General features: G+C 36.1%; 2 protein-coding genes across 2 annotated transcripts in view; one reads left to right on the top strand and one right to left on the bottom strand.

The window, feature by feature from the left end:
* The window catches only part of LOC140162489 (phosphatidylinositol 4-kinase beta-like), a 36,766-nt gene extending 24,524 nt beyond the window's left edge, over positions 1-12,242 (bottom strand). Inside the window, exon 1 of the mRNA XM_072185730.1 lies at positions 12,137-12,242. The gene's annotated coding sequence lies outside the window, so the exon portion shown is untranslated. The remainder of the gene's footprint in view (positions 1-12,136) is intronic.
* A 271-nt stretch (positions 12,243-12,513) lies between these two features.
* Positions 12,514-24,920, top strand: LOC140161653 (schlafen-like protein 1). The gene is given in 8 exon segments (XM_072184952.1): positions 12,514-12,658; positions 15,446-15,642; positions 17,036-17,183; positions 18,174-18,425; positions 19,131-19,271; positions 21,108-21,160; positions 21,163-21,270; positions 22,052-24,920. Coding segments are annotated over 7 exon segments (969 nt in total). The 5' UTR covers positions 12,514-12,658; positions 15,446-15,537; the 3' UTR covers positions 22,214-24,920.
* The last annotated feature ends 254 nt before the right edge of the window (positions 24,921-25,174 follow it).

Genomic DNA, 25,174 nt, shown 5'->3' with positions numbered 1-25,174 from the left:
ATTTAAAATGTGATAGCACATCAAAAGGGGGAACTTTGGGGTAAAGTGCTTTAAAATTGACTCCACCTGCAAAGTCCTCCATTTTGATGTACTGCATCACAAGTTATTTACCAAATGAAACTCTTTGAAAAGGTTGCAGAGAAAACAAACAAACAAACACATTTAAACCCACTTACATTTTTCATGTCCACCTGTACACAGTCCACACTATTCTCCTGGCAAGCATTTATAACATAGCATTGACAGTCACATGCATCCACAGTTCATACATGTACGATCATTATTGACAAATTTGACAAGCCAGTTCTTCATGCGCAATTCATGAGTACACCACACACTCACCTCATACACTAGTTACACATTTCCTGCTGCCATGGTAACTTAAAACTCAATTCCTTTTCCCCTAATATTTTCTCTGATTAAGGATGTGGGTGTGATTGTCAAATGTCAGATTGATTTTTGGCACTAGGCCTACCTGTTGTCGTATACATGTATACATACATATGTAAACGCGTCATAATATCCTGTGTAATCCAACAGGTAAAATGTAATTAATAGACACTCTAATCATTACAGGGTCCACTAAGGTGAAAGATTTCACATTTTTATAGTGTGTGGCAATACCTGCCACAATATCAACAAACACTATCATAATACATTGAGTATTGCAATTCCAAAGGCTGCCAGTGCATGCTCACTGCTACAAATATGCCACCTACAACCTACATGCACCTGTAAACTGAACATGAGAAGAAAAGGGTTTCCCCATAAAATATAATAAACATACAACCCTGGATTGCATTTTAAATTCTATAAATTTGGGGCAGTATGATCCACAAGGACCTATGGAGGGCTAGTACATGAAGGTTCCAAAATGGTCAACCTATGTACTGTACTTTTGGGAATTGGGAAACATTCCAAAATAACTTTTTCTTTTTAATGTTCACACAAGCTGTCCAGATCAGTGGTGTAACCAGACCTGGCCTTGGGGGGGATGGTGATAATTTCTGTTCAAAAGTTGCAGTATTTATGTGCGAGCCTATTTTTCCTTATTTTTTGCTCTTCTTCCCAGTTTTTTGTGTCCAGGGGGAGGGGAGTTTGCCTCCCAGCCCCCCTGGTTACGCCACTGGTCCAGATTCAATGTAATATTAACTTATGTTGATACCCAGCAGCTATAACTAAAATTACGCTATCAACATGATCAATGATTCAATGGTATGAACTATGATTTACACATGATCTGAATACATGACATCCCTATCTCATGTGACAAAAGTTCAACTTGCTATCAGTCAAAAGTTTAAATGACCAACTAATAGTACACAATTGATAACACTGTCATTGGTTCTAAAGTTTAAAAGCCCTCAATAAATCATGAGTAATCATATTATCATCAAGTCAACAGTGACCATTGTTCTTGTACAGTAGGGTGGTTCTTAATTTTCAAAAGTCTGAAATACCTTGCTCCCACCCCTTCAAATGGTGATCCTGGATGAAAAACTTATTCTCTGAAATTTTCAGAAATATTGAATATGATTTAGAGGTAGCTCAAGAGCCCGCAATGTGGCCGCGATTTGGCCGAAATTTAGTCGCTGGACATTTTTTAGCAAGTTTGCAAGGGTCTATTTTCAAAATCATGTGTTTCTTGATACTCAGTCTTTGTAATTGCATTAACAATAACTAGTTTAACATACCAATAGCAAAAGATGTCGTGTATTTACTTCCATTGTGATTATAAACCAGACCAAAAATGGCATTTCATGCCACGCACTGCTAAAATACTGCTCGTCAGCCTTTTTGAGCAATTATGAGGGCCACTAGTTTAAAAAAGAGAATATCATGATGCTCAAAACTTTGTAATTGCATTAACATTAACTACTTAAACATATAAATAACATAAAATATCTTGTATTGTCATTCATTATTGTTTTAAACTTAACCAAATATAGTACTTTGTGACATGAATACCCGAAAATACTGTGTATCGCCATTTTGGGCAATTTTATAAGGGTCTATTTTCAAAACACAGTGTCTCTTGGTACTGAATCTGTGTGATTGCATTAACATTAAGTAGTTTAACACATATATAGCATTAGATACCTTGTTTTTACTTCCATTATTGTTTTAAAATCAACCAAATATGGTACATTGTGCCATTTGACCCCGAAATACTGCGTGTCAATCGGGCGTATCGAGCAATTTTACAAGGGTCTACTTTCAAAACACAGTGTCTCCTGATACTAAATCTTTGTATTTGCATTTACAGTAACTAGTTGAACACATTTTATAGTACTAGATGTCTTGTATTTACTTCCATTATTGTTTTAAGATCAACCAAATATGATTCTTTGTGCCATGGCCCAAAAACTGTTTGTCAATAATAGCTAGCCATTTTGCCGGAGCTTTACACAATGGGGCCTATTTTCAAAACAGAGTGTCTCCTGATAATAAATCTTTGTAATTGCATTAGCAGCAACTTGTTCAACATATTTATAACAAAAGATTCCCCTTAGTTGCTTTCATTAAACTAAGAATCTGCCAAGGTTGACTAGCAAATTGGTGCCAATGCTCAGATACAACTTGAAGCAGGAACTGCAGCTGGACTTCATTATGTCAGATTGTGTGCTATGTGTTCGTAAAAACATGATGGTTGTCTTCATAAGCCTGCAATTAGCTGGATATCATTATGTGGAGCACAGGCTGCTAGGGGTGCAGTGAACCATACTTAGAGTCACAGAAAATAGGAAAAACTCCTGAATGCCTTTCTCCTCATACATGTCATAGTGTTGCCCTTGGAACATCCAATGAGTAAAATGATCTTGGCCATCGAATGTGCGTGATTCAAGGGACCCGGTTTCATGAAGTGGGTATCATGAGGGGGAAAGCCTCCAAGGAAGATGATAGAGACCTCAAGTAACTTGCGGTGATGAGGGGTAATAACCTTTGCTTTGTAAGCATGGTAAGAAGGGAATGACAATAAAAAAGCTCTCCAGTGCCTAGAACTTACCTGTAAACATAAGCTAACATACAACCTATCTATCGCAACGACCACAACAATTAATAAATTTAGAATTAGAATAAAACAGCAATGGCAGTCAATACAACTTTACAAGGCATATTTTGTTAAAAAATATGTGGAACTGTTTCTCTCAATGCAATTACAAACATTTAATATCAAGAGACACTCTGTTTTGAAAATAGGCCCATGTAAAATTGCTCAAAATGGCCAACTGACATGCAATGTCACAAAGTACATGTACCACATTTGAAAACAATAATGGAAGTAAATACAAGACATCTATAATATGTGTTCAACTAGTTACTGAATCATGCAAATACAAAGATTTAGTATCAGGAGACACTGTGTTTTGAAAATAGACCCTTTTAAAATTGCACAAAATGGCCGACTGAGCTGACACACATTATTTCGGGGTCAAATGGCACAAAGTACCATATTTGGTTTATCTTAAAACAATAATGGAAGTAATAACAAGACATCTAGAGCTATATATGTGTTGAACTACTTATTGTTTTATGCAATTACAAAGATTCAGTACCAAGAGACACTGCGTTTTGAAAATAGACCCTTGTAAAATTGCCCGAAATGGCCGATACATAGTATTTTTGGGGTATTCATGTCACAAAGTACTATATTTGGTTGAGTTTAAAACAATAATGAATGACAATACAAGATATTTTTTGTTATTTATATGTTTAAGTAGTTAATGTTAATGCAATTACAAAGTTTTGAGCATCATGATATTCTCTTTTTTAAAACTAGTGGCTCTCAAAATTGCCCAAAAAGGCTGACGGGCAGTATTTTAGCATTGCGTGGCGCGAAATGCCATTTTTGGTCTGGTTTATAATCACAATGGATGTAAATACAAGACATCTTTTGCTATTTGTATGTTAAACTAGTTATTGTTAATGCAATTACAAAGACTGGGTATCAAGAAACACTTTATTTTGAAAATAGACCCTTGTAAACTTGCTCAAAAATGTCCGACAACTAAAATTCGGCTAAGTCGCGGCTACATTGCGGGCTCTTGAGCTACCTCTAAATCATATTCAATATTTCTGAAAATTTCAGAGAATAAGTTTTTCATCCAGGATCACCATTTGAAGGGGTGGGAGCAAGGTATTTCAGACTTTTGAAAATTAAGAACCACCCTATTGTACAGGCAGGTCGTAAAAAGTTTGTACAATTTATCAAATGACAAAAGACAGACACATGAAATCTGTGTACCAGCACCTGTAAACAGAGAACCATATCCCGCATTTTTGTTCAACAATGTTTATTACAAAATAAATTATAATTTGGTTCACCTAAATGTTATAGTCTTGTGTATTGACAAGGCCAAGGCCTCGCTATTTTTGGCCTTGACAAAACATTTAAAATGGTTTCTCTCAGATTTACTATAATTTAGAACACATGTTGGCACTGCAATATGGTTGTACTGTTTTCAAAAAGTATAATTTAATCGCTAATTTTATTATAAAATACAATTTTATAATATACGTTTTATAATCAAAAATAATAATGGATTTAAGACTAAGAGTCAAAATATACTGTGATATTTTACTAGGTACATGCATGTACCGGTCATGTGTTTTACACACCTAAAATTACTAGGTACATGCATGTGGGTGTTTCCACACTCCACAGTAATGAGACCTTTTTTGGTTATTTTGCCCTAATCTTTTTTTCCAGCCATGGCTTAATTCCGAATTGTCACCTAATTTGGGTGTACTTTGTCTTGGGTCCAATCTCTATCATGGAAAGTTTGCTATATCTTAAATATAATGATTGTTTGTTCTAGATTTGTGTTTTAGCGTTTCATATTTGAAAGAACTAATGTTTAATTGCAACATTTGAAACTACAAACCCAAACTGGGTGCTATGATGTACAAGATTGGGCGACGAGTATGCATTTTACCAAGTTAGCAATAGGTATTTCCTTCATGTTGCCAATGCATGACTTTCTTTATTATACTCAAAAGCGGATTTTATTATACATGTACTAGAAAGTTGTTTACGTGCATATAGGCTCCTTCACAGTCGGTTTGTGTTGTGTATGTTTACAACTGAGCCACATATAGACTGGGTTGCCGGGACTACCAGACAAAGAATCTGTTTTTTTACTATAATTTGGCCTCCTATCAGTTTTACCATGGTTTTACTGATAAGATGGCTAATTGATTTGACTATAATTTGGCCTCCTATCAGTTTTACCATTACTTCCATGGTTTTACTGATAAGATGGCTAATTGAAAATAAACACTTATTTTGTAAACAGATAATGCTCTGTGGTTATTTATGGATGGAAACTTAGGAAATTGCTATTAATGAAATAATTAATATATTAAACATACATTTTGCTTTGTTAACGTTTAAAATCCGTTCACAAATAAGGTTTTTAGAACATTTTGAACAATTTTGCTCTATGAAAAAGGATACAATTGCACCCCTGCTGATCTGACTACTGATAAGCTGTCAACAAGCAGTGACAAGTAAAGTGTGACCACTAATTAAACAATAATAATGAGCATTATCTGACCATTCCCTGATCTGACCAGAGCTGGGTATAAATAGTGCACTACTACCAACACCAAGATAGTGGCTTTGGTTTTTTACATTTTTGGTACGTGTAGAGCAACCGGGAATCCCTGGGATTGAGTAATCAGTCTTTTTGATTAGGCCAATGAAAGTCGATTTTGAGTTTCCCGTCACCGCCCTCACTTCATTTTCTGACCCTCATTTGAATTCATTATTGTGACTATTTTTAATATACTTTTGAATCTCATTAGGGCTAAACATCCATCTTCAAGTGAGTGAGTGGCAAATAACAACACATTTTACATTCGTGTTAGTCATATAACGAAAGGCAGAAAAATAATGAATAATGAAAAAGTTACCTCACTTGTTTTCAGAAATTATGTGACGGGAAACTCAAAATTGACTGTTAGTGGCCTTATGATGTGATTGTAACTACCAGTAAACTATACATTGCGAATAATTATCTAAAATTAATTACCATGCTTCAATATCAAGGTTAACAGTTACTGATATAGATAATTGGATTGTCATGAAATGTGGTTGATATGAAATCCCTTAATTAAGCAGCAAACATTCTTAAGGTCATCTGAATATAGATTGTTGGATTGTTGTAAACCTCAGAGGATGTGATTTCAATTGAGCCGTTTGTTACAAGTATGAATTATTATGAATTAAATGTAGACCAATTTAGCACACATTTTCCAATTCAGCTTTCGACATGAAAATTTTGAGTATTTCCTAGTATGTCATTGGTGGTATTTACCAATAAATGCCAATATTTCGCACCCGGTTCGTTGTGCCAAACATTCAAATTTACTAGCTTTCCAAGTACTTGCAATGCAAAATTATGAAACATGATCTTCATCCATGGCGTTGTCTTTTTAAAGACATTTCTTGTTCCTATTTACTTTCAGATTTTAATTATGGCCATTGTTAATCTTCATGAGTAAGGAGATAGCAAGCAAAAATTCAATATCCTACCTCAATTTTGAAAAATTTGTCCATGTAAGCTAAAGAAAATGTTTTCACCGCCCCTCGCGGGGTAGGAGCGGCCACGGTACACCACTGAAAATGGTCGCACCATATGCACTGTCTCCAAACCCCATAGAGGCCGTCAGCCTTTTCCGCGGGATCCGACATCTTGTGGGTACTGCCGTTGTTAGACATTATACGCGGAAGTCGCAGCATGTGACGCACTTCTTCAGTCACGCATCAACGCGGTGATCTTAGCAACAAGGCACTCGTACCCACAAGAGCAGCATTGACGTCACAATGACTACCTCTATTGGCTTGTACAACAGTTAAGTATTTTTGGCCAATTTTATAACAACCAAAAAAAACCAGAATCCATTGAAAAAATCTGTGTTTTTTTCGGGGTTGTTTAATTTTATCTTTGTTTTTTTTGTGTATATTGTCACACCCAAATGGTCCCTTAGATTGTCGATTGTGAAACCCAAGTGCTCCCAGTTGACTAACCCAACACAAACCTTAACCCATCACCCAACCCATGCATGCAATTTAAGGGGGGTAGGGGCCTACTACACCCCTGTCCAATTTTGTGCCAATTTTTGCATTTTTCTCAAAAATTACAGCGCATTGGTTACAAGTACACGTCTGCAATTTTTGAGTCACTGACTTCATTTAAACAATAACAACTTTCACAACCATTAATCACCTATCATAACACAAGTTTACCAGTATAATTAATCAAATTACTATTCACACAAATACTCCCACACTTGAATCCTTGAGGAAATTATTTTCTTTTATTTTGATAATCCAATTAAACCAAAGCTCAAGGTGTGCATATAATTAGATCAAGATTTGTGCGTGTCTACAATGTATGTGGCCCTGCTAGACACATACAAATTTTATAGGTACGGTGTTTTGTACCGTACAATATAATTCTAGGGCTGAGAATACGCAATTTTGGAGGCCATAAAAAATGCACATTTTCCGAAAAAACACAAAAATCTGTGAACACAAGTTATGTTTGTTTTTTGTTGGTTATTTAAGGAGCCAAAATACGCAAATTGTGCCGCAAATAAGTGAAATAACGCAATACGAATTCCTAGCAGCCCCCAGGGCTACCACACATGCCGAGCGATGTCCACAGCTTTTTTTAATGGGATTTTTTATTATAATCTGTAGGGGCAGATCCATTTCAATGGTTAAATTAGCTATTCAGCGAACAGTGGTAAGGAGCCCACCTCTCAGTTTTGGAGCCCGTCACTCAGCTAAAAATCATAGCACTGGAGTCCACCAGTCAGGCTAAATTGCATGTACCAAGAATTTGGTCAATTTAAATAGTGGGGCCCAAACAAATTGCCATTACAAGATTCCACTAAAAATATCAGTAAGAATTGCATGACACATCCCGGCGTCCCAAAACCATGTAGATTGTAGGGCCTTGAAATAATTAAGAATCCAAAAACAACAAAGTAATTTTCAAAATAGTGAAAAGGAGGGCCCGAGTAAACCCCCTTACGCTTAGTTTTTTGGCCGGCACTCTCTCATTTTTCAATATTTTTTTTAATGTGTTAAAAAAATACTGCTTCAATTCAGCTAGTACCTTTTTGAATTCATACCAGTGGAAACTCCGTAAGGGAGACTGGGGTTAGTTGGAACGCAGGGTAAGTTGAAACATTGTATTTTTTTCTGACACAAAAAATTAATTTGGTAAAATACTGGCACCTAGTAATAGGTATTAGTAAGGGTCATCCACCAAATTAGCAACAGCACTGATGCCCCACCAGTGTTGGCTTGGGAAAGGAATATCTGCTTTTTGACTTACTGACTAATTTTTATACCCCTCAGAAAAGATGCGTTATCTCCATGTTGTTTGAAGATTCAGGGGATTATTTTTTGAGTATAAGCACTAGTAGTAAGTCCCAGAATAATGTTAAATAAAAGTTTTATTGTATTTCTTATTTTGTGTAATGAACTTTGAAATGTAAAAATAGGCATCGGGGTTAGTTGAAACTTTTGAGGTGGGGTTAGTTGACACGTGAAAATCGCATAGAAAAATATGGTTAAGGGGGTACTACACCCTTGTCCAATTTTGTGCCTATTTTTGCATTTATCTCAAAAATTATAGCGCATTGGTGTCAAGTAAGATATATTATAGGGGCAAGGATTACAACTACTGCACTGGAAATTCAGCAACTCAGGGCAAGTAGTTATTGATTTATTGATCAAATATTGGTTTTCCTCATTTTTGACTGTAACTCCACAACTGTTGTCTGTGCTGAAATAAAATTTCCAGTGCAGTAGTTGTAGTCCTTGCCCCTATAATATACATATCTTACTTGTCACCAATGGTCTATAATTTTGAGAAAAATGCAAAATGGGCACAAAATTGAACAGGGTGTAGTACCCCTTAAAATTTGACTTTTTAAAATTTGTAACATGTTTTCCATTTCTTCAATATTGCTAAATGGTTAAAAAGCAATAATACAAGCAAAAAGGGCACACAGAAAGTACATTTTATAATATTTTAGGCTTCTCATATTTTGGTCCATGGTGACACTCGTCACCTTGTGTCCAAAGTATTGACCCGCACTCCCACATATTTATTTATTCATTTTTTCACACTGATTGTATGTTAAAGGGTACCTTCAAGGGAAGTATAACCCTAACAACACAATAATAATATTTTGACATTTTTACAAGCAGTGTTTCAACTAACCCCACCCTATGTTTCAACTTACCCCAGGGGTGGGGTTAGTTGAAACACTTTTTTTCAAATTTTCAAATTGGATTATATGATAGGCATGTTCACAAAATTTTCAAGTAGGATATTTCACATGGAAATTATTTTGTTTAAAAAGGTGATTATTTAACTTAAAAAATGAGGGGTCAACCATGTCTGTAGCTCAAAATCTAGCGAAGTTATGGGCAAATGTCTGTTTTTAAAAAACTGCACTTTTCTGCGGCCATCATTTACACTGCCTTACAATGACTTACTGTACAAAAGAAGCATGTAATGCATCATTTTTTACCACGATGATCCATTTTACACAAAGGCGATTTTTTTTTTATGAAATCTAACTTTCACTACATGCTGACTTCTGTATCAAGGATAAAGTACCAGCACTTTTTAGACTACGTCTCCAAGTTTCTGGTGTCCAAATTTCAAATTTTTGTATTTCCCTATCCAGGATTATACCGTTAAGCCATTGACTGTGAGCTACTGTGGACGTGGTCCAAACTTTTTGGATTGAATGTCGCCCTCTATAATCACTGTGAAAAAAAAGTAACTCGTATTGGACAAACTACCTCGTTTTTAATTCCCTGTAACAATGAGGAATTACCTTTTGTCTCCCCTTTGTATTGGTTACACAATCCACTTCAAAACGAGTAGCAATTCAAGACCAGCTCTTGACATTCCACTTCAAAACGAGTACTAATTATGAGAACTAATTCGAGATCTTCTGGTCACTATTTGTATGGAGCATTGTCTTGTTTATTGATTTGTTTATGCTGGGTGGCAAAACACTTCACATTGGGTGTAATAAGTACTCGTTTTGTACCTTGTTTTGCTACTTTGGGTGGAATAAGTACTTGTTTTCTACCTTGTTTTGCTACTTGTATTGCCAGGATAACAAAGCTAATCCACCATTGTTCATGGGCACTTTAAAACGAGGTGGTTTGTCCAATACGAGTAGTTTCCTTTTACAGTGAATAAGCAATGTGGACATGTCTATATGAATAATCATAAGCAGGTCCAATAACGTTTAAGGCTCTATTTGTAGCATGTATAACATGTATATGTTTATACTGATATGGTTAGTGTTTCTTGAAAGTAATCGGTTTGCGTTAAAAAGACGATTTTGTGAAAAATGTTTCAACTAACCCCAATCTCCCTACTTAGAGAATAAGCGATAGGAATTTTATTTTGCCTATCCTCTACCGTGTGATAGGCGACAGGCAGGTCCAATATTTTGAGTAGTGGATGCCGCGCAGCCGGTATCCACTACGAAAAAAATATTGGACCTGCCTGTCGCTCTATCATAGGTAGAGGATAGGCAAAAAAAATTCCTATCGCTTATTCTCATTCTTAGTCAGTTAAATATTATTTTAATAACTGTAAACAATTTTTTAAAGCAAAAACTAAGTTACCGTCATAAAAACTCCCCTCATTATAAAATGAACGAAACTTGTTTACAACTTCACGTATTCTGTTGCGCGTACTGCTAGCGCGTCGCGTATTCCGCACTAGTCACGCATTACAGCGCAATACATACGCCGCACCTCTACAAGCGTGTAAGGCATTATCAAGACGCATGATGACGTGGGGTCGTCTACGGCATGATAAACGGCACCCGAAATCTTGCGATTGTCCAATCAAAAATGTGTCTACGAACTAGACCACTCCCACTGACTAAGAATTATACATTGTACTGGCTGCGAAGATGACATGATCACAAAAGTGTCATTTTCGTACCGAAAAGTGTCGAAATTGGAATTAGAGTGTACAATGCAGGCCTATTAATTACATTTTACCTGCTGGAGTCACACAGGATATTATGTCTACGACAACAGGTACATTGACAAGTTGAATGTTGGTTTTTGTTTCATTTCACCACAAAAATTTGGGTTAAGTGAAGTACAATGTAGACAACATATTTATGTAGGTTTCCTTGACCGGCCAGTTCTTTTATATTTCTATGTAAATATATGTATTGTGTTCTAGGCGAATTTGGCTGACTAGCATGTGATTAAGGTTTGCCTGGCATACCTACACTAGAATACAATTTGCCGATTTTCATTGTATGTTGAACTTGGTGTTCAATTCAATTTCAATAGTATTACATGATCATTTATATAGCTTTCACTTTCATGACTCAACAAAATAAAAATAATACAACACAAAACCCCTACATGCCTACCACTAACCATGAGTCAGCTGACAGTCACGCTAATACTATTTGACTGAATTCCTCAAATAATTGTCATCATGACCCTGGCCCCTAAAAATGAATGGTGCATTCAGCATTGGCTGCCCTGGGCTAATGAATTGTGAGAAAAAATGGCTAGATAAAATTATTTATGTTGATTCCAGTGTGGGGAATTTACGACATATTCTCAACAATCGTCATTTCGTTCAACATCAGCCTCTCATGCTCCTAGGCTAGGACCCTCCTACACAAATACATTTGTAAACACAGTCAGTCAGCACACACATGACACATTTTAAATCAAGCTAAACTTGTCAACAACCACAGCCCATCCCTTTTCAAATCATCATGTTTATAAATGTTACAAGCAATATAACGTACCAAGATTTCTTCTTTCCGCTCACATGCAAAGTGTGCACATCCTAGATTTATTGGTATTTCTGTAAATCATCCTACTCATTGCGAAATGTGCTTTTTAATGAACCAGGAACTTGACAAGAAAAGCCAAAATAATGTTTTACCGTTCCGTATTCATCGATCGCCGTCTATCAGTCACTCCGTACATGCGTGACTGTGAATTATTTACGGTAGTCAAGATTTTACAAATGAGTTTATTTCATTTCAGAGGCGACCTATGAGCTAATTAAAAATTATTGAAGTAAAATTAATTGCAACTTACCATTATATCGCTTGATCACCAATCCTCGGTGTGAGGATATGGGTCAAAATCCATAAAATTTCGTTGACATTTCGCCTTTCCCGTGAACTTTTCGGACTTCAGTGACTCAGCCTCGCTTTGGAAATTGAGATTGTCAATGACGTCATTATTCACGACGCAAAGTCATTTTTCATTGAAAATAACTTAACAAAATAAGCATTTTGTTACAAAATTACTATCAAAATAATTTTATTAACAAAGAAAATATTTTCGTTAATTTCAAAATGTACAATAAAATTGCTTTTTATATAAAACAATGTGGAACAAAACTATTTTAGGTAACCATGAGGTCAGAAGAAGGTCACTATAGGGTCAAATTGAGGTCAATAATTGCCTGGTGAATGTAAACAACAACACACGATTGATCCACAGGGTTCTGCAATCAAAGAAAAACACGGGAAATTCCCGTTTGGGGGAATTTCACCTCACTGGTGAATATTCCAGTAGATAGTATTGAGTGTTGTGTCTCATATCTGACGTAAGGTGAGTTTCTATTTCTCGGATTTCAACTTCAATATTATGAATAAGTCACTGTCCATGATGCTGACTCTACTGACTCATGAAAGACATGATTGATAGATAGAGTGTTGTACCAAATCATGAGCGCAGCAGGGTTCCCGTTAAGGATTTTAAAATGTGCGTCATGTGTGACGCAAGTTTGCTGACAAGGTTGAAAAAACTTGCGTCCAGACCTATTTTTGTGCGTCCATCTGAAATTCACGATCAATCATACCGGGAAACGCCGCGGAATTTCATGATCAGAACGGCATCCCCTTGTTGCTAACACACGTACCCGTACCCCGGGTCTACACTTCATCAAATGATGATTGTTAAAATAAAATAAAAGTGCATTTTCGCCGTGATATTCCATCTCCAGTCGCTATGATAATTTTTCTCATTTCTGTGTCAGTTTTGGTCGGAAACGTGGTCAGAAACAGCTGCAAAAACATTCGCAAATTTTCGTACTCTTACTTCCGGGTTTCTTTAATTTTAAAACGTGTTGTTGATGCTATAAAAGCTAAAACACGCGCTACCGCAAAAAATAAAAAAAAGGTTATCATTTGGATTTTGTCTTTAAAATTGCTTTTATTCATCGTAACAATAATACTAATAAAGGAAACGTAGATTATTTATGAGAAAATAAACTTAAAACATTAAAAACTGAATATTGTCAGCTTGTGATAAATAATTAAATAAACAGCAACTGCACGGTAGCCGCATGTCATCACTCCAGCAAGCTTTGTAAACAAAGCATGGGGACTTTCCCATCAAACAACGATCGCACGGAAAGCTTGCAAAAGTGCACGATTTCCTGACGTTGCATTTACAAATATTGCAGAATTTACTACAATTCTTAAGCAGGTGGGTCAAAATTTTGGGGCTTTTATTATCTTAAAAATATAAAAGAATAAAAATGTCTTGTTTTTATCATCAATTAATGATTAAATTTAGAAGTTTTGTCTGCGTCTAAATGCATGTGATATGGACGCAAAATACTTGATTAGCCATGTGAACTTGCGTCCAAATTTGTAAAATACGCGTCTGGACGCAATGACGCACACTAACGGGAAGCCTGGAGCGCAGTATCATACTATGATAGTGGAAAATTTGCAAAGCAAATGTCATTTCAAGAAGGGAATATTATATACTAATAATACACTACAGTGGGATTCCAATTGAATGAACGCAGCTTTCAACGCCCACACGCTGGTGTACATCATGCGTCATATGCGCCCAGGCTGTGTTCATTCAGTTGAAATTTCCACTGTATAATAGTGTAGGACTGTAGGTACGTGACAAAAAATTTAGATTTTTTTGACAATGTTCTCGCAAGTTGTACCATAACATAAAAGAGCATAAAAATAAGTTTAAAATGATATCAAATCACTTAAAAGGGCATTTCGTGATCCACAGCATCATCCCCCCACTTTTCTCAAAAAAAGTTGAGATTTTTATATCACTGGAAACCTCTGGCTACGTAATGTTTATGTACAAAAAATTTCTTGCAGATTAATTCGTTTAGCAAAGATATCGTGAAATTTGAATTTCGTTCTGGTATACCGTATACCAGAACGAAATTACAACACATTGTCTATGGAGCAGTGTAATACACATAATCATGCATAACTCACAAACGCAAAATCGGAAGCAACTGAAATTTTGGGAATAAGCTTTTTTCGTGGATATCTACTGAAAAAGGTCATAAAAAGAGGATGCTAGGATCACAAAATACTCCTTTAAGCTCACAGATCGATAGGCATGATCACAAAATTTTAAAGTAGGATATTTCACATGGAAATTATTTTGTTTTTAAAAAAAGGTGTTCTTAAAAAATGAGTCTGTAAGTTAAAAATCAGTTAATAAAATTAAGTTATGGGCAAATGTCTGTGCGCTAATCTGCGGCCATCATTGACAATGCCGAACAATGACTTGGTGTACAAAAAAGCAAGTTTTAAAGCATCATTTTTCATTTAAAGTCGAAAAGCAGGCAGATGACACAGAATATATCGAGAGTGACCAACCCGACAATGGTGCCAATGACAATACCACTAGCAATAGTGCCACCCGACAATGGCACCAATGACAATACCACTAGCAATAGCACCACCAGATACAGACTAACAATATTTAACAATATTTTCACATTTTAATTTGTTTATAATTCCATTTCTTCCCACTTTTGCAGTGAATGCATGCATAGCGCCTACACATTATTGGTCCACTGGTCCAACATTACATGTAGGTGGAGGCACCCTATTTACCATTACCGTAGCTTTGGATATTCAATTATTTTTAGTTTCCACCCGACTTACCCAGGTCAAAAATCAATGCCACATCAGAAAAGCCTACCAGATGGAGTACATCTGACATCAGTGCACTTTCAAATTATGAGATATTTTCAAGGAATCCAATTACTTCACTGAAATTTCAGTGATTCTAAAGACAAGTGGTTCATTATAAAATTAGGTACAGTAGTAACTGTTGTACCTCTTTTCTCATCATAAGTAGGCCCTACATGTAACATACCGCTTGTCTTGAGTCAATGAAATTCCGGTGTACTGGATTCCTTTCCTATATACATAACTTTTGTTAACAAAGTGTTTATTTTTTGAGAAAAATGCAAAAATATTCACAAATTTATCAAGGGGTGTAGTACCACCTTTTATGAAAATGTATACAATTCGGAATTTTGTAATTTTTCAACAAAAAAATTTTGCAGTTGACACCCACATGGAGAGAGATAATAATTGATGTTTTTATTATGTACAGGAGCTTAACAGTCGACCTCCACTCAACATCACTGATGGTTAATACAAAAAAGCACATGGCCCATTAGTACTAACGATGAAGAACAAAGGAAAATGGCATCCGCTCTAAAAGAGCAGCATGCTGTTTTCTTGGGGAATCTAGACGACAGTGTCCCCAAGGAAGATGTAGCAGCCATGATAAAAAGACTCATTCTGCAGGTAATGGGCTATTCCAGATGAAATCCATGCACCTCCTGTAGAAGATATGACCTTAATTATGCCACACCGAATGTGAATTGCAGATGGGTTAAATAACCTGAATAGGTGACACTATTTGCCATATCTATCTACGCCCCCTGTGTGGGAGATTAAGACCTTGTCATCCATAGGGGGTATATAGGTTTCAACTGGAATAGCCCAATGTTTTCCATCACTTTTTCTGAGGTATATAGCGTCAGTTAGTGCTGAGAAGATTACACTTCCCACAATGCATTTCTTTTAACCCTAACACTGACCCATGCTTTTTGATATCGGAAGTCAAAGAAGATCCAAATTGTTCACGAAGAAGAAGAATTTTCGACTTGGCACCCCCGGGATTCGAACTTTGACCCCCCGCATGCCAAGCACGCGATCGCGGACTGGGAGCTGCATGGGTTGCTGCCCGGCCAGCAATTCCGTGAGCATATCACACTTGGAGTGATTGCGTCATCGCAGACCATGCATGCGCAGAATTTTTCATCGTGGTATTTTGTGATTTTTACTGGTGTTAGGGTTAGAAGACACTCTAATCTGGAAAATACATCTTACCTAACCCTAACACTGACCCATGCTTTTTGATATCGGAAGTCAAAGAAGATCCGAATTTTTCAAGAAGAAGAAGAATTTTCAACTTAAATGGCACCCCTGGATTCGAACCTTTGACCCCAAGATGCCAAGCACACGATCGCGGACCGGTAGCTGCATCGGGTTATTGCTGCCTGGCCAGCAATTCCGTGAACATATCACACTTGGGGTGATTGCGTCATATCGCAGACCCTGGGATGCATGCATGCGCAGAATTTTTCATCGTGGTATTTTGTGGTTTTTACTGGTGTTAGGGTTAATGTAATGGACAGACCATCCAGATCTTTCAAAATATATTTATTTCTTGACTATCGACCCATGTTTATAGCCAGTCTATTCTCAACATGAGAACAAAGGGAACCTGCACAAAGTAATTTAAGGAGTGTCATTTGATGTAATGAGGTGATGCATCATGTTGCAAAGGATTCTGGGAAGGGTAAGAAAAATAGTTTCCCCTTCTGCAGGAGCATATGCTGAATGTTGTAAATTACATTTTCAAATTTCTGACACATTAAAAGAAATATCCATTTCACATATTGTGGGTGGAAACCCTGATTCCAGGAGCTCTGGTAAGAAAATTACAGTTTTCAGTTGTCAACCAATGCCACAAATGTTGAACAACTGAGGGAGTCGGTCATGCACAATTCACTTTCAACCATTTTTCCATGCTAAATTTTTTAATTCTCTGTACACGTATGATGTTATTCTTCTGGGGCAGATTTCAAGTAAGTTATGTTTATACTAAAATGTTTTATTTTGACCTAACTAGGCATCTGGACTCACAGTTGAATTAGCAGCCATCCGTGTGAAGCATTCAAGACCCTCCAGATGTTTGACAGCATTTGTGAACTTCTCTAGTCAGGTGGATCAACGCAGAACATTACAGACATTGAGTAACATCCCTGTTATTCCACAAGGTATGTTAAAATAAGAAACTGAAGAAGGAATAAGTTTGTAAGTGGTTTAGCTAAGGCCATCTTAATTTAATAATTTGTCTCAAAACTCCTGCATCCGTAGTAGAATCATCCGCTTTTTGCATGTTATTCCTGCTGGATTGAATACATTTCATTTTTTGGCTGTTTTTTTTTCTTCTCCAAACTCCACAACACAAAAATCTCACTTCTGACATCGTCAGACTTAGAAATAAGTTGTAAATCTCAATAAACGTTGTCATCTTGAACCCAGTGAAACTATGTGTGTGTATTCCCTAGCGTTTTCTTGTCAAAAGCTCATCCCACTGTTTGATAAAATAATTAAAGTAAAATAAAACTCTACAAAATACTACATTCCTCATTAGGTTTTCAACTTGGGAAGGGCTTTGAGACAAACAATTAAATTAAGATGGCCTATGAATAAGTTTAATGCAAGTGGTTAAGGCACCACATCCAATTTGGTCCTATAGAACTATTGGTGCCAATCGGTATAAGTGACTCTTAACGTCACTCCCTAGATATATAATACATTATTGTATCAAGCATAATAATTAACATTTGCATAGTGTTATTGTTTTTCATTTAAATAAAAAACGAATGCACTGTGCAAATGTACAGGGTACGATAAAAAGTGCCATCGGTACCTCTTCGGGCAGTGATAGCGAGATAGGACCAAAACAGATGTTGTACCTTAGCTAGCCAACCTTTCTTTAATTGGAATACACCAGCAATATACAAGTGCAAGTTTAAATTTAAAATGTGTATGTTGATGTCAAAATAATATTGAGAGAGAGATTTTTAAAAGAGAGAGTTCAAAACTTCAAAAGGGAAGAAAGAAGAGAGAGAGAGAAAAGGGACACAGCGAGGGAGGGAAGTAAGGGAGACGGGTGGGAGAGAAACAATACCCTAAATGTTGATGCGTAAAATCATTGTTACTGGATATGTCATACATGTATCTCTTTGGTTGCTCTGCAGGACTAGTCAAACCTGGCCGCAAACTCAAAGTAGACATTTACAAGCCCAAATTCTCCCAGCCTCAACAGGTCAACTTCACCAATGGAGACTCTTTCTTCAAGGGCCAACAACTTGGCAATGAGACCCGCATCTTGGAGTTCAAACGAGGTGGTGGTGACCTCAGGAAACAATTGAAGAAGCATCTTGCCAAGTATACATGTGCCTTTCTCAATAGTCAAGGTGGCACTCTGATGATTGGTGTTGACGACACAGGTATGGGCACTAGAACCAAATTAGTTTGATCTTTAGATCGATCATCAATACTTGGTCAATTCTTATTATTTATAAAATCAATTAATTGACTAAATTGTTGAATGAAAGAAAAGTTTAACCAATTTCTCAAGACTTACTTGTTTAGTTGTGGTGGCCTGCGGCCGCACATCCATCGACCTTCGTGCCAACTGATGTTACTGGGAAGTTGGAGGGGTCACATGACCTAGCCCGTTAGGGCTAGAATCATGTGACGCGATGAGCCGGTTGATTGTGATTACATATCAATCTGTGCATGTAATGATATTGACCAATACAATAATAATAATAAGTGCCCATTGCCAGCAAGCAAGCAAGCCCGATGTTGTTACAACTTGTAACAAGCAAGCCCGATGTTTTAACCGGCAACATGATAAAAAGCAATTTACCAGTAATTCTGTTAAAAACTAGTTGATAGTTTATTAGTTTCAAGCATTGACGGTCGATCCAAAGTTCAAAAAAATTTGCTTGTGGTACCTTAACGGTTTAGTCATAAAAAAATGCTGCATTTTGACAGACAATCTTTGGATTTTCACCCATTTAACTAGTGTATACACAACCCATTAATAAACCTATATTTACAATAAATTTGGTTGCAGTTAATGTAGGTGAATTATGTCTGCCCATTTTCTTTTCTTGGCTGAAAGACCTCTGACCTTAACTCATCAGGTTTTGTTCAAGGAGTGCATTGTGATCGAGCACAGGAAGACCAAACCCGTATTAACATAGATGACATCATTCATCAGTTTGACCCACCAGTACTACCTCAGATGTATCAAGTGCAATTTACTCCTGTCAGGGATGAATCTGGTAAGGCTGTGTGAGGGTTAGACTTTTCCGTAGTCCACTTGCCCATCGCATGAAACTCTGATTTGTATTAATTTCTGTACAATTGATAGATTTTCACATTTGATCTCCTTCTGTTTGTTAGCTTTCCAAGTGAACTACTTACTTTGGATTGCGGTTAACATGCTTAATATTATGTATGGGGAGATTAATGAATTTCTGGCCTACTAAAATTGGCCATGATGTAATGCATCTTTAAATGGGTCTGGCTTATGATTGGTCGCCCAGATCTTATTATGGTTTAAATCCTCCGGGCATGTGCCACTTCCATCAACTACATTGTACAATGTACGCAACGGTCTGTGGAATGTGGTTTGGTATTTTAATCCACGGAATGGTTTGAAAATGAGGTATTTTTGTAGAATTCCTAAATATCAGTTTGCCAAAAATCAAATAGTATTTGATAGTGCTTTGATTCCTAAACCCATCAGCTATTTAATTATGTTTGTTTGGTCCAGGCATTAAAATACCAAACGATTTCCAACGATACAGTTCTTTCAGGGACCCCCGTACATGCACTTATATCGATTTCAAAGTGTCACATCAAAGTGGCTCTTTTTAACAAAATCATGTTGAAGTGATAAACTTCCCTCCATTTTCATCATGTGCTTGCAAATTGCTTTTTTTTTTCATTTCCACACACTTTAAAAATACAGGGTGACATGTCCCCTGAGAATTGTGGGTAACCCTGTGAAGTTCATCCCCATAGGTTTTGTGTGTAAAATTTGGTTTATTTCAGTGCTGTATACCTTGTATCACAAGAATAATGGAGTGTGTATCGTAAGATTCAAAAATACAGAAACATGTCTGTATTCACTTTGAAACATTGAAATTCACCAAATTTTACCCACAAAATATTTTGGAATATGCTCAGTGGGTACACTATTCCCTACAGGATGATGAGGAGAAGAAATGAAGATTGAAATGTGCTTCACTGGTAATCCATTCAAGTGATTTTGTAGCATCAACGCACCATTATTGTAATAACCAGCTTAAGGGGGTACTACACCCCTGGCCAATTTTGTGCCTATTTTTGAATATTTATCAAAAATTAGTGCATGGTGACAAGTAAAATATATGTATATTATAGGGGCAAAGACTAAAACTACTGCACTGAAAATTCAGCAACTCAAGGGAAGTAGTTATTGATTTATTGATCAAATATTGGTTTCCCTCGTTTTTGACTGTAACTCCACAACTGTTGTCTGTGCTGAAATAAAATTTCCAGTGTAGTAGTTGTAGTCCTTGCCCCATTAATATAACATATATTACTTGTCACCAATGCACTATAATTTTGAGAAAAATGCAAAAATAGGCACAAAATTGGCCAGGGGTGTAGTACCCCCTTAAATAAGTATATTGTGATCCTAGCATCCTCTTTTTATGACATTTGTCAGTAGATAACCCCGAAAAAAGCTTATTCCAAACATTTCAGTTGATTCCGATTTTGCGTTTGCGAGTCCATGATGTGTATTACACTGCTCCATAGACAATATGTTGTAATATCGTTCTGGTGTACCAGAGAATGTAATTCAAATTTCTTGATATTTTTGCTAAATGAAATAATGTGCAAGAAATGTTTGTACATAAACATTATGTAGCCAGAGTTTTCCAGTGGTATACAAATCTCAACATTTTTAGAGAAAAGTGGGGGATGATGATGTGGATCACAAAATGCCCTTTTAATAGCATTATGTTAGAATGTTTTGTATAAAGTTTTCAAAAATATTTTCTGTATAACGTTTGTATTTGCTGGCTAATATCTAATGCAAATCCTTTGATTCTCTTTTTACTGAACAGGAATTGAAGCAGACCTCAACCTTAAAGTGATAGAAATTCAAGTGAACCATTCAGGAGACCAGACACACTTTATGAAACACCTAGTGGTGAAGTATACATCAGACGAGATGGGAGTATAAGGGGACCACTCAGGCCGAAGGATATACAAGAATGGTGTCGCCTGGTAAGTAGGCCTACTCCCAATTCCACAAAACTGCAGCACTAATTTTGTTTTGGAATTTATAAAGTATTATCTTGTTTTGCCAAATGAATTATAGCTCAATCCTATAAATCCTTTAGTTACTCCTAACTGGCAGTAAAAGTCAAATTTTAATATTTTGCAATTTTGGGAAATTCTAAGAAAACACATGTCTAATAAGACAATGTTCTTGAATTCCGGCAATGTCAATACCTGCATTAGCACAAGTTGTATTAATGGCAGCACGTAGGTGGTCATGTGCATATTTATAAATACAGTCAAAGCTAACTGTAATTCCTACAGCTCCTAATTGGATAGATCCCACCAATCCTTGGGCCTGTTCCCCCCGGCCTATATCCACCCAGTCAAAATAAGTGTGGGAGCCAAAAATTGCCATGTCTAGGTAGTTTTTTATTCCCTTCCCCATAAATTCAGTCTCCCAAAAAAAAAAAAAAAAACAATATTCAGAAAGAATACCATACCACTCTTTGTTGAGGCCACATTTTGGCTCAATTTGGGTAGTCCATTTGAAATCCATAGGCTACACCTCTATGAAAGAGATGACTGTAATCTTCCATGGAAGTGTGAATTTCAAATAGGGTTACCTGACTCCATTATCTACACCCCCTGTATGGAAGATTAAGGCCATGTCTTCCATAGGGGGTGTATGGATTTCAAGTGGAATAGCCCATTGAGGGACACAATGTATTCTTACAACTTTTGATATTGTAATACTAATCTTGATCTTTCATAAATTTATTTCCAGAAATTCAGCAATAATTCTGACTCAGAGGACACAGCTTTAAAGAATCAAGTCGACAACTTACAGGAGAGACTACAAAAACTGGAATCCAATAGACAAGAACTAGACTCTTCCAATAATAATGATGTGAAAAGAACTAACTCAACAGTTTGCACAATTTTATGATACATGGAGAATGTGGAAGAGTCTAGTAATATAAACTGAGAACAAATTTGACAAGATGTAGACTCTGCCAATAACAACATTTTTTTAAAAGACTTAAGGGCTGGGGTATGAACGCTTGGACAGTATTTTTTTTGTGGGACATGAGAGCATGTCAGACATATAGAATTGCATTCTGAATACAAAGAATGTCCTTCTGATATCAAATAATTTTGATTTTTACATGTTTTATGGCAAATGATTAAAAATTGATTTTTTTTCTATTTAACAGTCCTTGAAGTAAACTTTATAAATCTAATGATATATACTTAAAGTGTATGTAACTGGGATGAAAAGCCGATGATCAATTGAACATTTTGACCTTTCGTATTGAAGATTTTTTCCCCAAAACATCAAAAAACCTTCAATATGAAAGGTCGAAATTTGATCATCGGCTTTTCATCCCAGCTACATACACTTTAAGTACACTGTAAGTATGTATCATTAGATTTGAAGACTGTTAAATATAAAAAATTTGAAAAATATCAAATTTTAGTAACAATTTGAAAAATATCAAATTTTAGTAATTTGTCATAAAATTTGTATTATGTCAGGAATTTAAAAAATAAAATTATTTGATATCAGAAGAACATTCCTCATATTCAGAATGCAATTTGATATGTCTGATATGCTCTCATGTCCTACAAAAAATACTATCCCAACGTTCATACCAGAGCCCTTAACTCAACAGAATGCACAATTTTATATTATACATAATATATTAAATTATATGATACTGAAAGTTTTTGAAAGAGTCCAATTATACTGTTGGTGCCTGAATATAAGAAAGGATCAGTCACAAATTTATGCAGAAGAAGTGATGTAACAGGATTAGTTACCTTAATGATAGGTGAAAACAGTTTTTGAATGTATTGCCCTGCACTAAATATACGCTGTAACTCTGCATAGCACCATTGATTATCAATTCAAAGAATAGGCATAAAGACTTGGATCGAAATTTAACATTATGCAGAGCCCACGTACGTTTGGTTCACAACTGTAGGATTACTACCGCCGAAAAGAGCAGTATTGTATTCAATCTATGACTGCACACATACACAGACATGACAGGTGATGAGTGTAGCCTGCTTATAGTGCAGGGCAATACATTCCAAAAAACAAATCACCTATGGTAATCATGTTTCATCGCAACTTCTACAGCGAATTACTGTATGAAGTGTGCAAGATAAAATTATAACAGCGTCCGTCACGACACATTTTCTGCACCATATCGCTTATAATTTGCATAAATGCATAGATGACATGTGTAATTTGTTTATCTTATATTATGTAGAGCAATTCATCAGGCCACCATTTTGGGATACATTTTCAGTGGAAACCAATTTGATCAAAAGTGACCCTGAAAAAGTGCCCAATTAGGGCAAATATGGTTGGTTTTTGTTTAAAATTGGCATACTAGCTGATGGGTGGTAAAAACAGCAAAAAGTAGTTATTGAGAAAGTCAGCATCTGAAAGTGTTTTTGCCAGATCCCCGTACAAAATTTTTCAAAGAGCCCCCTCCCCCATCCCGAGCATAACTATGTATGAAATTTTCCAAATAGTAAAATGATTATGTTTACCACTTCATCACCTTCTAATTCAAGCAAGATCATAAGTCAGACGGGGTTTCCGTGTTACAAAATACCACCTTATTGTTTCAGGACACCATTATTTCCCAAATGAGTGTCACATGTTTACATTGCAAGAAAAGATAGTGGATAGTTTCAACCTCTTTCTGACAAAACAAACAAAACTCTTCATGTGTATATATTTCAAACAAAAAATGTTTAGTTGCAATAATATTATCCCCTTCGGACACGAAGGAAGATGGCTTGATCAAAAAAATATTTTTTATGCTTATAACTATTTTGGATAGTAATTTGTGAAAAACTAAAGAAAAAATAATTACCTCATCAATTATGCAAATTAGGGCCTATGTACAATTGTACACATTGTGACTAAGTGACGACGTTTACACTGATTTTTTGGATACAATTGTACACATTATGACTAAGTAATGGCAGTAAAACTTGGTAACATGTGTGAAGCAACAAACTTTAAGCCTCTGTTTCTTTTTTCTGTTGTCTTCATACGCCTGTATCTGTGGTCTCTTAACTGTCATTCATTTGGTATAAAATGCTAACAAATAGTTCTTGTCTTTGGAGAGACTGAGAAAGACATCACACTTAAAAAACTTGATTTCTGAGACTAATTTTGTTACTGCACCCTACACGATCCATTTTCGGGCCCATCACCGACCAGTTACTCTTAACTATCTCTGTAATAATAGGCCTACAGAGTGGTATTGTCAAAAAAATGTATCCAGAGCAAATTATAAACTGAATTGAAGTATTAACAAAAGAGTTAAAAATTACTTATAATGATGTACAAACTATACTAAATAACTCCTATATATTGATAAGATTAGTCACACTGTGTACAACTGAACACAATATATTAGTCATATTTACAAGGTGAGACACACTATGTACAATTGTACACACCATTTAAAAAAAATTCTACAGCACACATGTTTGAAGCATTTGATCAAAAATAGTGTTCCATGTGTTCTACAGGTCTTACACTAACCCCTGACTAGAATTTAGCTTGTCCACAATGTTATTTCATATCAAATTAAAAAGGGGAAGTACCACTCCCTAAATAACCATGATTGTTAAGTATCTACTTGTTACCATTTTCTTTACTGGACTAAAGAATCAGCTACCATGTACTTTCCTGAACTCAATATCTACTGGCTGGTGTAGGCCTATACTTCAGCATCATAAGTATATTGGAAGACCAGTGCTACTGTATCAAAACTCCTCTGTTACTTATAAACCTGAATTATTTGCATGTGGTGACATTCAGGCCAATCCAGGTCCAAACAGTGAATGTTCACCCCCCTATTCCTACCAACTGTAAGAA

This window comes from Amphiura filiformis, chromosome 10, assembly GCF_039555335.1.
Source record: "Amphiura filiformis chromosome 10, Afil_fr2py, whole genome shotgun sequence".
Taxonomy (NCBI): Eukaryota; Metazoa; Echinodermata; class Ophiuroidea; order Amphilepidida; family Amphiuridae; genus Amphiura; species Amphiura filiformis.
Note: the sequence above shows the minus strand (reverse complement) of the source record. Positions and strands in the feature narration are given on the sequence as shown.